At 36.9% G+C, this 12,184-nt stretch overlaps 1 protein-coding gene across 1 annotated transcript in view; it reads left to right on the forward strand.

Moving 5' to 3' along the window:
• The first annotated feature begins 212 nt into the window (after window positions 1-212).
• Window positions 213-12,184, forward strand: part of LOC127435624 (SH3 and multiple ankyrin repeat domains protein 2-like) — a 158,109-nt gene continuing 146,137 nt past the window's right edge. Inside the window, exons 1-3 of the mRNA XM_051689219.1 lie at window positions 213-234; window positions 8,268-8,461; window positions 9,295-9,498. Coding sequence (XP_051545179.1) covers window positions 8,276-8,461; window positions 9,295-9,498 — 390 coding nt within the window. The 5' untranslated portion in view covers window positions 213-234; window positions 8,268-8,275. The remainder of the gene's footprint in view (window positions 235-8,267; window positions 8,462-9,294; window positions 9,499-12,184) is intronic.

The raw sequence follows: 12,184 nt of genomic DNA on the forward strand, positions 1-12,184 counted from the left end.
TGCTACTCTCCGCGATCCACGCACAACTTTCCATGCGCCCCATTGAGAGCGAGAACCACTAATCGCAACCACGAGGAGGTTACCCCATGTGACTATACCCTCCCTAGCATCCAGGCCAATTTGGTTGCTTAGGAGACCTGGCTGGAGTCATTCAGCACACCCTGGATTCGAATTCGCAACTCCAGGGGTCGTAGTCAGCGTCAATACTCGCTGAGCTACCCAGGCCCCCTGCCTGTCGTGATTATTAAATAACCGTCTGATCGCGGTTATTTGATCTAACCGCGGTTGTTTCAGACAACCGCGATTATTGGGCATTCAAATTCCAATCACATTTTAATGCCCAAATAAGGGAATTTTAAGCTAATACACTGTATAACTACTATGAACGACACGTTTGTGTGTCATTCAGTTGAACTCCACATCCAAGCATTACTGAGCAGCACCGCAGAGGTTAACCAGCTCCTGTCCTGAAGAGCGCGCTTCTGATGCGCACGCTGTCAGAAGAGGCTCGCACCAAACTCCCGCGAAAGTATAAACGAACAAGCATTAACTTTGATACTGAACGCAAAGCGCTCCAGTTTCACTTTAAACGATCGTGTAATGGCAAATGTTCCTGGTTCATACATGATTTGTTTATGACACACAGTGACAAAGAGGAAGAAACACACACTTAATCGATATCTGTGGAGGGATAAAATGATGAAATGTATTCTCAAAGGTTTTGCTTCATGACAAATAAGGGCTTGTGGGTTTAATCAAAGTATAAAAATACTATGTGAAAGTGAACAAATTAGGAGAGAAATATTTTACTACTGCATAATATAATAAAACTATAATATAAATATAATAAAATATATATATAAAAAATGTATTTTATTGAAAGAATTATAAAATATATGAGTTCAAAAAACAAGTGTAAATGTAAAATTGACCAAAACTAAAGTTGACCAAAAAAAGAGACATATTTTAATGATTTAGAAATATTTGGATATTTATTTTATTTTTCATGTCATTCATAAATTTTTAAAGCCTTAAAAGGAAATCATAGTTTATCCCTATTTTATTATTTGATTTATATATTTGAAGTTAAATAGGTAAAAATGACTTCTTAAGGTGTATGAAGCACACATGCAGAAAAAAGCACACCTTAAAAAATATGGCAATTATATGACAATTAATCGTGAAAGCCCTTAACGAAACAATTATTTGTCACAGCCATAAAACAGACAATTAATCGTCATAATCGTAATTAATCATCAGCCATATTTCATAATCGTGACAGCCCTAGTTGCATATATCATAGAGATGATGCAACAAACGATAGTACAGGATTCATTACTTCCACACTGAAATTTTATGAGACGCAACTGGCTGTCAAACACATATTAGCTGCTTTCCCCCTGTCAGGCCAGTGCGAGCCAGGGCTATAAACTGGCTAGCCGAGGCCAATAGTATCGGAGCTCGAACCGCAAGACCAAAATCAATCTGCGTTTCCACCATCGGGCCTATACACAGCATTGCCCAAAAACCCACCCTTATTACACCGCCAATGTCACACATCCCACCCATTTCACAAGCAAGAGCCAATCTCAAGCTGAGGTATCATGTTATCAAGAATATTGAGTTTATATCAAATGTAAACAGCAAGATAAGTTTGTGTCGACTGTAACAGCCATGGTGTCCCGAGTGGTCTCTCCACTAACAGCAGGACGATTTTTCAGCACACCATCTGTGGAAGTTCATCGAACCATGGAAAGTAATTTCTTTGGGTACCACTTTGTCCATTGAGCATTTTAACGGATTTGTACTGTGCCTGCATTTGTTTTTGTTTTTTTCAAACACCGTTGTGCACTGGATACATAACCTGGGAAGTTCCGCCTTGTTTGGCCCAAGGGTAATCGGCGGGCCAAAGGCCATTGGCCACCGAATAGGTGTTGCAAGACACCTGAAGTCACGTGTAATACAAAGTAGCCATGTTCAAATGCTTGTTGAGGGAGAAAGAACGAAACGTGGCATCTGCGGACACCTTTTGGGGGAAAGTAATAGACACTTATGATTTTTGTTATTATTACAGCTTATGAAGGGAATAACATTTAAACATTTGTGTAAAGGAAGTGCATGAGCAGCTATAATGGTGATTGTATTGTGGGACCGTATTGTGAGTAATTCAATTCATTCTGTATTATATTAGACAAGATGACTGGTCTCGTTATGACGGGGCTTACGAAATGATTTGGAGTTTGTGCCTGAGAATTGGATTTAAAAATATATGGACACCATTTGTGGTAGTGTAGTATGAATACAGCCTCTATATATTATATCCTGTAATAAATTCTACAGAATAACTTAAATATTCTGAGGATAAAAGCCATATTCGAGGCCGAATCAGCCGGCGTTGATTTCAACACATTACTTTAAGATTGTGTGGAGCATTGAATTATAACAGATTTGGTGAGCCACATTTAAAGGTAGACATAGGTACAAATTTGGCTCTAAGGTAAAGTTTAAAGAGCACCTGTTATGGTTTCTCAAATATTACCTTTCATGTAGTGTGTTATATAGCTGTTTGTGAATGTAAAAAAGTCTGCAAAGTTTCAAAAATCAAAGTGCACGACAAATGGAGTTATTGACTCCCAAAAGAAAGAACCGATTCTGAACACCTGAAACGAGTCGTTAGTAATTCCAGACATACTTCCTATACTAACCTACGTAATTTGGTAACAAAAAACCAACCTCTGGTCTTCATTAGCTGCTCGCGAACAGCTTTGGCCTGCCCTCAAACACTACACTAAGCGGTAGACCAATCACAACAGACTGGGACATCTGACCAATCAGAGCAGAGTAAGCTCTCTGAAAGGAGGAGTTTAGAATGAATCCTTTGGAACAGATCATTGAACGAGTCATTTTTGACACTGGGAAAAAAAAAGGTAAAGCTGCAATTTAAATTATGAGCAAATTAAAGTGTTTTTTGACCTTGGATACATGTAAATCTATTGTATGAGACCTTTAAAACAAAATTAGTCACATTTAAATACCATAATAGGTGCTCTTTAAGAGTCTATGGTCCAATAATTTAAAATATATTTAAATAACCAATAACGTGACAAAATAGAGAAGATGTACTGTGAGATTAAAGAGATGGATTGATTTCACCTGCGTGAAACATTCCTCCTGGTCTGCGGAAGGAGAGAAAGTCATACAATGGTCTATAATTATACGTTATACACATAGATTTGCAGAAAGCGCATGCTGCGTGTGTATCAGAGCTGTGTGACAAGGTGATCGCAAATCTGCGAGGAGGCGAGACACCCTGCAGAATGAAGATGGTTTTTTTTCCTGTTTTTTTTATTAGCAATTTTTTATTGATTCCAATCATAAAACATACAAACACAACATAAAATACGGAATCAATTATTCACATTAAACCCCTACTCCCAAAAATAGTACAGAACAGGTGGTGTAGCTGTAAATACCTAAAGAACTGAGATCTAGGAATCTTAAAATGTTGAACCAAATTTTCAAAAGATCAACACTCTCATACAGGTCACCGAGTGTATTAACCCCCCTCACAATCCACTCTGACCAACAGAAAGGGGACTTGTTAATTCATAATTTTGGGTTCAGCCATATGCTCGAGGTTACATTTAAATAAATGTCCGAATGAAACACTCTGGACACTTTTGTCCAAACCACGTGCAAATGCGAGATAACGGTGTGTGACTTAACTTCTCTGGTTAGTTTAATAGAAAGGCTTTGCAATGGCAAAATAGGGGCAAGAACTTCATGTTCAATACAAAACCAGGGAGGGGCTCTCTCAGGTGGAAGCAACCAATGAGCCAAATGTCTAAGACCAAATGCATAATAAAACAAAATCTTGGGTCGGCCTAGCCCACCTTTGTCAATCGACCTATGTAACTTGTTGAAATGTAATCTGGGACGTTTACCATTCCAAATAAAGGTCTTCGCTATGCAATCAAATTGTTTGAAATAAGAGAGGGGGACATCTACAGGGAGAGACTGTAGCAGGTAGTTGAATTCTGGAATACAATGAATTTTAATAACATTAACCATCTCAATCATAGATAAATGTAATGAAGCCCACCTGTCCACATCGCTCGAAAACCTATTTATTAAAGGGTCAAAATTAACTAACTAAATCACACAAATTTGCTGGGAATAAAATGCTCAAATACTTAATACCTTGTTTGGGCCACTGGAAGGCGCCCGGTTGAAAAGCCGTTACTGGGCAGTACACTGTCAGAGCCAAAGCTTCGGATTTAGACCAATTGACTCTGTATCCTGAGAATTTAGAGAAGGAATTAATAATTCTGTGGAGGCAAGGCATAGATCTAATGGGGTCAGAGACGAATAACAAAATATAATCTGTGTAAAGCAAAAGCTTATGTGCCAAACCTCCACCATCACCCCAGGAAAATCTTCCTCCTTTCTTATCGTGACTGCTAATGGTTCCAGGGCAAGACAGAACAATAATGGGGAAAGAGGGCAAGCCTGCCTGGTGCCCCTATCCAGAGTAAAATAATCTGAAATTAATATATTTGTTTGTACCGCCGCTACCGGGTGTCTATAAAGTAACTTAATCCATTCAATAAAAGTATTTCCGAACCCGTATATTTCCAAAACCTTAAAAAGATAATCCAATTCTACCATATCAAACACCTTTTCAGCATCAAGTGATCATTCGCCACTGACCACATGATATTGATGAAATGCCTAATGTTATCAGAAGAGCTACGACCCCGAATAAACCCCACCTGATCTATATGTATAAGAGATGTCATAACCTTACTTAATCGGTTAGCCAACATTTTTGACAAAATTTTAACATCTAGCTGGATCAGGAAAATTGGATGGTAACTCTTACACTCACTTGGATCTTTGTCCTTTTTAAGAATCAGACTAGGGAAAACAAGGGAACGAGGAACACCTGGGGAAACAATCAGGGGAAAGCAATCATGAAAAGAAACTACAAAAGGACTACAAAACTAACAGGAAACAGAAACAGGGAACTAAACCAGACTTTCAACATAAAAGTCAATACAAACAACAGGGAATATGTGAAGTACTACTGAAAATATGTAAGTTGAGCATCTATTTAGACTCAACAAGTGCCTGAGAAAATGTGTAGCTTATGTGTAGATTATGTGTTATGAGTAGCTCAATATGTGTTTGACAGCAAGTTGCATCTCATGACATTTCAGCATGAAAGTAATGAATTTTGTTCTAGATTTGTCCTGATTTGTTGCATTATCTCTGATATTTGAAAAATAAAACATCAAAATATATACAAATATATTTTATGTGATTTATTTTCTAATTGTCTTGAAAATATTTCACCCATCTGGACATTTTGTAGATCCATTTTTGATAGATGTACATGCCAGGTCTCTAAAGGGTTAAAATATAGGGAGAGGCTATTTGCAATAAATGCCTACCCTTACACCAATCCCTACCCCCAAACCGAACCCTAATCAAATCAACAATGGTTTTACTACAGTAACCATAGTATCATTTGAGTGAAAATAGCCACACAGTGTGGCAGGTGGTATTTGCACGTAGTACAAATAGTCACTCCATAAAATATAATGGATGAACATTACTTCAACTCATTATGTAGCTGTTGTAACAAATGGATTGTTGGTTCATACTAGCCTATTCTTGCCCAGAACTCCCCTCATCGTTATAGTGGTGGATTTTATTCAATAGCACAGTTATTAGAGACACCTACACATGGTAGTTAGGCATTATTAAGCCGCGCTCACATGGAAAGGTCAGTTTTATTATTTGACAACCTTTCACAGAGTAAAATGTACAGGGAATGTGATGAGTGCTATCAATCTTCAGTAGTCTTGCCTCATCTCATTTGTGCATGCCTTAGTGATGATTTAGGCTATAGAACAGTGCCGCTAGTCAGATATCTAACCTGAATTCTTTGCTTTAGTTACTGACTCTGCCTCAGTCTCCCTCCATGGCTCTATATCTTTTTCTCTGTCTCTCTCTGTCACTGTCTGATATTGCTTGCTGTCTTTCCCCCAACCACCCAGGCATTTTGTTTGCCTTTCAAAAATCCTGTTGTGATCGCTGACGCCTGTGTACACCTCTGAAATATGGCTTGTGTAAGGCAACAGCTCCATCTGTCTCTGTTGGAAACCTTTTTGTCCAATTCAATAAATAATGGACAATAATATATATATATATATATATATATATATATATATATATATAAATAATATATATATATTTGAAAGTTAAGTGTGTAATATCTGCGCCACTAGTGTCACCAAAAACGGAATTGCTAAAAAATTTACAGGTTTCCTCAACATTCTCCTTGTCTACCATTGTTTGGACAAACAGATAGTTCTGTCCAAAACTCACGCCATTGGTTAAATAAATGTTGCTGTCTCAGGTTGGTTGGTTTGCTAAAAGAAACAGAGCAATATTTTGATAGGGCCACAGAGCCACAGTGTTTACACTTCTCTGAGTAATCAACCAACAAATTACTTACTTTTAGTTGTCTATGTATATTACGCTGGGACAGGGTAAAAATGGTTTTACATTGAAAAAAAAAAAACATAAAAGAAAAAAATTCCATATTTGGTTTAGACGCTGCTGATAAACAAGGTCTTTTCCATTTTCTTTAGGTGAGTGTCAGTTCAATTATCTCCACCAAGTAGTGAAGACCCAAAAAATGTGATAATGTTTATAGTAGATATATTAAAATGATGTGATATACAGTCTGACATTTCAGCGTACCACTGCGCTCCTAAAATCATCTGGAGACAAAATATAAACATGCTCAGTCTTGTCAGACAGGGACTGTTCAGCAACATTTTGTGAACCCAGTGAAGTCACAAAAGGCCACAGAGAGCCTTTTGTATTTGGGGAAGTGATAAACAAGTGAAGGTAAATGTCCAGGCAGTAATAAAAATATTATTTATGGGAATAATAAGCCACTAGCAAAGTCAACATTAAATAAAAATGGACCCTATTTACTTTCTTAAAGCTGAAGTGTGAAATTTCTGCACCACTAATGCTGCAACCACTTTGTGGCTCAGTCAGGGCCGTTTCTGACCATATGGGGGCCCTAAGCAAAATCCTACTTGGAGGCCCCTCATCTTTTAATATATATATATATATATATATATATATATATATATATATATATATATATATATATATATAATAAAAACAACCTTGCTTTGCAGGGCCCCCTGGTTGCTCATGGCCCTAAGTGGCTGCTTATACCACTTATAGCTAGATACGGCCCTGGGCTCAATCCTGGTATGCAATGCACCAATCAGAGAATCACAGCAAACAAACCGTGGCAAAAGAGCTCTGTAGTGACCATCTTACTACATTTTCAAACTTCTTACATATTTGCATTTATTTGAATATTTTGCAATATACTTTAATATATCGTTTCTATACTTATAATTAACAACCTTAAATCAATAGTTTTATATTTTTCCATAATTTTTAATTCAATTACATCATTCCCAATGCTTCATTGGATTGCATTTCAGTCCCTCATGAAAAATGTTAAGTACACTGTTTTTTTATCCAATTTTCCAAACTTTTTTTTGCTTCAAATCAAAGTTTGTAATGTTGTGATTCACCTCGGAGCTGGCTGGTTGGGTTATGGCTTAAAACTCTTTTATGAAAGGATTTATGAAATATCTATGGGAAAAAATAATGAAAAAATACTTCTGGAATCAAGATGGCTGAAAAAGTGGGCGGGCACTGTTGCACTCAATTGTGTTTTAAGGGGAGGGACATTCTCATTCTAGAAATCATTTGATTGGACAAAAATCTGTGTAGTGCAGGCTGAGTCATCAATATTTTTGGTCTGCTTTCCTAGAAAAGACAGACTGTAAATTTGAAATGCTAAAAGGGAATTTTGTCAGTGTTTAGGAGTACACTAGCATATAGATTACTTCAAAGCTAACACAGATGGACTCAAAACTAAAAATTTTATTTCATGGGGTCAAACATAAAAAAGTAACATCAATAAACCTTAAAACATCTTCTGATTGGCTGTAAATGTGATTATGCCACGTCATGCTGCATTTTCGCGTTCAGTGTGGTCAGAAAATGTGCTTATCGCTGGATTGTTATCACATTGTATCTGGTTAGGAAAAAGCCACTAAGTCGCTTTGGATAAAAGTGTCTTCCAAATGAATAAATGTTAATTTAAAATTTGTTTGTGCATTTCCTTCTCCTTGAGAAATGCAACCTTTCTCCCTCTGCAGTGCTGATCATGCCGCGGAGCCCCATGTCCAGCGAGGAGGAAATGGCTCAGAGTTTTTCTGACTCAGCCAGCTCGGAATCAGACAGTTCCAGAGATGAGCCTTCCAGGCTGGATCGACCTACCAGTGGCCGATTGGACAACAGCCTGAGAGACACAATGCTAATCTGTGTAGTCATCCCTGACCTGCAGCAGTCTGTGAGTGTACACACACACACACACACACACACACACACACACACACACATAAACACTGCTGTTTCGTCTCAGGGTGTTGGGCCATGTGGTCTTTGCTAAATTATATTATTACAGTAAATTGCTTCCCTCTTACAGTTTCAGCTTCTCTCTGGAGCTGTTTGGGTTTTAGTGAATTTTTTTTTTTTTAACTTATGCAATTGGGACAGAGCAACAAGTATTTTTGACCTATTTCACTCAAAGTAGAAAATTACATTGTCATGCTTTAAGGGAAAGAAGTTCTCAGAAGTTTTAAGTGCGGTATAGCTCAAAGTAATTTTAACACAGGCCTTTTCTATATTTAAAATTGGCCATTTTACTGGTTATACCCAGGTCTGATATGAACCTGTGAGCAAATTTCACATGTGAAGGCGTTTAGTTTAGAGGGTTAAGGTAGAGATGCAAAACAATGGCCCATTTAATTCTTATAGTCAATGAAAAGATGGGACATAGTCATAAAAATGCTAAATTATGAATGTTTTTGGTGTATACAAATTTGACAAACATTATTAGTGGGCCAAATTGAACAAATAGAACAATAAAAAAAGTAAAATAAAAAAATGGTTATAAAATTTAATCCTTGTTAATTTGTCAGTCAATCAAAGGCAAATAATGATAAATTAATGATCTGTGTTTTCCTCATTTCTTTTTTTGTTTTCCTCCGTTTTTACATTATAGCACACAATTGTTTTCCCCTGGTTAATCTGTACACCTGCTATAGCCTGATAGAGCATATATCTGTCTGTCTCTCTCTCTCCCTGTCTTTCTCTCTCATCCTTTCTCTGTGGCTTTGCCAGAAATCCATGAGGTTCAGTCCTGATGCCACAGTATGGGTTGCTAAGCAGCAGATCCTGTGTACACTCACACAGAGCCTAAGAGATGTGCTCAACTATGGGCTCTTCCAGCCAGCGGTGGATGGGAGGGAAAGTGGTTTCCTAGAGGAGGAACGACCATTAAAAGACTACCCCCTGCCCACCAACAAGAGCATTCCTACTCTGGAGGTTATTGTCCCAGTTTAGAGAGGAACTTTGACCATAAACCGTGGGAAAAACTTTCACGAATATTAGTAATGCTAGTACAGCTATTTCTAGTATTAGTATTACTGTTATCAATTGTAATATAATTGTGCTGCTATTATGTCACTATATATTATAGTATTCATGTGTTTACAGTACATAAATACTGTAATACTAATTCACTTAGTGCTTTTTTGTGCAAAACCAGTATAGTTTTTTTAATGAGTAGGGTGGCCTATGGCTGATATAGGCTAATGCTAATATATACATATTTACAATACAATGACCGCAAATGATATGTATACAAAACTGTGTTGGGTAGTAACTAACTAAAAGCAGTGAAGCTATAAATTAACTATTAACTATTTAAACTAAATTTTTTCAGTAGCATGACAGGATCTCAGCCAAAGTCTTTTTAGCAAGTCAGTCCACTTGGTGGCCATCTTTGGAACGCTCTCTGGCAGGCTGGGCAGCTATTTATCTACGTAAACAAGCGGCACACAAGTGCAGCTCCTATCTTCTTGAATGAGGAAAGACTGAAATCTACAAAACGGTTGGTCAAGATTTTATTAAGAAGATTTTTAAGAACATATTTCAAATTAGCTGACAAAACTGGTGTCATAAATTGTGCTTCTTTAGCTCAGATCACACAAAAAAACGCAATTTTTCCCACTTGTTTAGCTAATGCACATGCGCGTTCTTGGTTGATTGACAGGCAATGTCTGTATCTTAAAGGTGATTGGCTCTTTTCTACATCCGTTGACCGTTCCAATTTTTCCCATTCATTTTAATAGAAGTGGCCTGTCTCTGCTAAATACTCTCTGATCTCAACACAATAGTGTAACTTTTCTAGTTACAAGCTAAATTTTTTCACCGATTAGCGGTGTAGGCTTTATTTGTCACATTATATTGCAAATGTGGTTAAAATAAATTATTGACTTATATTTAGCATTAGGTACACAATTTTCATTTTAGGAAGTCGGATGCTCGGATGGTTCATGTAAATGTTCACTGATGATTTACTGATCAATTATTCACTAATTCAATTAAGCCCCTGCGCAGCCTTAACCCTTGTGTTGTGTTCATTTGTGCTAACACCTTTTGGGTTCCTGGTCAAAAATTACGGGTCCATTAAGATTGTAAATAAATCTCTCATATTGCATATATTATCCCAATATATTGCATAAGATCTTTTTGTCAACTTCTTTTTTAGTAATTATGACAGGTTTTGTACTTCTTTTTTGAACATATATATATATATATATATATATATATATATATATATATATATATATATATATATATATAAAACAAAAAAACATTATTGATAGAAGGGTTCATTGAACTGAGCTTATACCTGCAGAAACAATTAAATAAAAAAATAAAAAAAATTATGTAATAAATTAATAACCACCTGCTTGATCTACACAAAATAGGTGTTGTTTTAAAGCTTATAATCTGGATTTTACTATGCATATAGCTGATCCTACCAATTCTTAAATAATGCTTTTTAATTGGCTGACAAATTAGAACATAATTTGCAAATTTGTTATCACAAAAATTATATTCAGAGTTTGTAAAAACATAAAAAAAGATGAGATAGCCATGTGTTATATATTGTTGGAAAGGTCTCAATTAGTAAAATGCAATGAGCTAATTTGTTTTACTCCAAGGGCCAAACTTCAGTGAGTATAAGTGTATGAAATTCCCACTGACACACATAAATATAATAAACAGGAATGTCTTTTTGCCACATTTTTCCTTATTACTTCCTGAAACAGAATAATATATTGAAACTTACAGCAGACTATCCCGTGTCAGGGTTCTGCCCTTAGTTTTGTTTTTTCCCCTTTGTGGCAGAGCCCTGACATGTACATGTTCTTTGTCTGTTTTGTGTCTTGTGTCTGGATTCAGCCACTTTGGTTGGTTCGGTTTATTCACTCTGTGGCTGAGTTCATGCACTTGTGTTTGTCTCGTACTGTGTGAATGTACTTTTGATGGATTTGTGTTTTCTCATTCCCATGTGCATTCGTGTCTGTCTTCAGTGATAACACCACCCTCTCATTTGCCTTGTTAACTGTCTGATTATTAGTTTATTTGTTTCACCTGCCCTCCTCATTATCTCCTTGTTTTCTCCTCTATTTAAGCTCCTCTCGTGTTCTGCCCTGTGCTAGATTGTGTGTTGGTCCTTGTCACTTAGTCTGTCTAGCTCTGGTTCCTGATTCGGTTGGTCATCTTTTGTTTGCTGCCAGTTTCTCTGTTTTGATTCATGTCTCTCCATTGTGAGTTTTTGTTTTCAAATTTTGTTATTATATTGATTTTTGGATTTCTCTCCATGAGAGTTTTGTGTTCTATTTTGTGTTATTTTTTATAATAAAGCACATTGTATTGCCTCCTGCACTTGGGTCCTTCCCTCATCACAATGTGACATAACAATGACATAAAAATCTGGTCAAAATGGACCCAGAAGAGGCAATGGGCATTTTATTATTTTATTACTTTGCACCGGCCCGAAAGGAACTGGTCTCAAAGTACCGCTCAGCTCAACCACACCATGGCGAGCTCCCAGAACAGTTATGGCTTTGGTGTCTACACAGTGAGACTCACAGGTGGTACTTTGACGAGACCCAGTTAAAACAGCTCTTCCTTTCGGGCTTGGACAATCCGCTTA

This window comes from Myxocyprinus asiaticus, chromosome 46 (genome assembly GCF_019703515.2).
Source record: "Myxocyprinus asiaticus isolate MX2 ecotype Aquarium Trade chromosome 46, UBuf_Myxa_2, whole genome shotgun sequence".
Taxonomy (NCBI): domain Eukaryota; kingdom Metazoa; phylum Chordata; class Actinopteri; order Cypriniformes; family Catostomidae; genus Myxocyprinus; species Myxocyprinus asiaticus.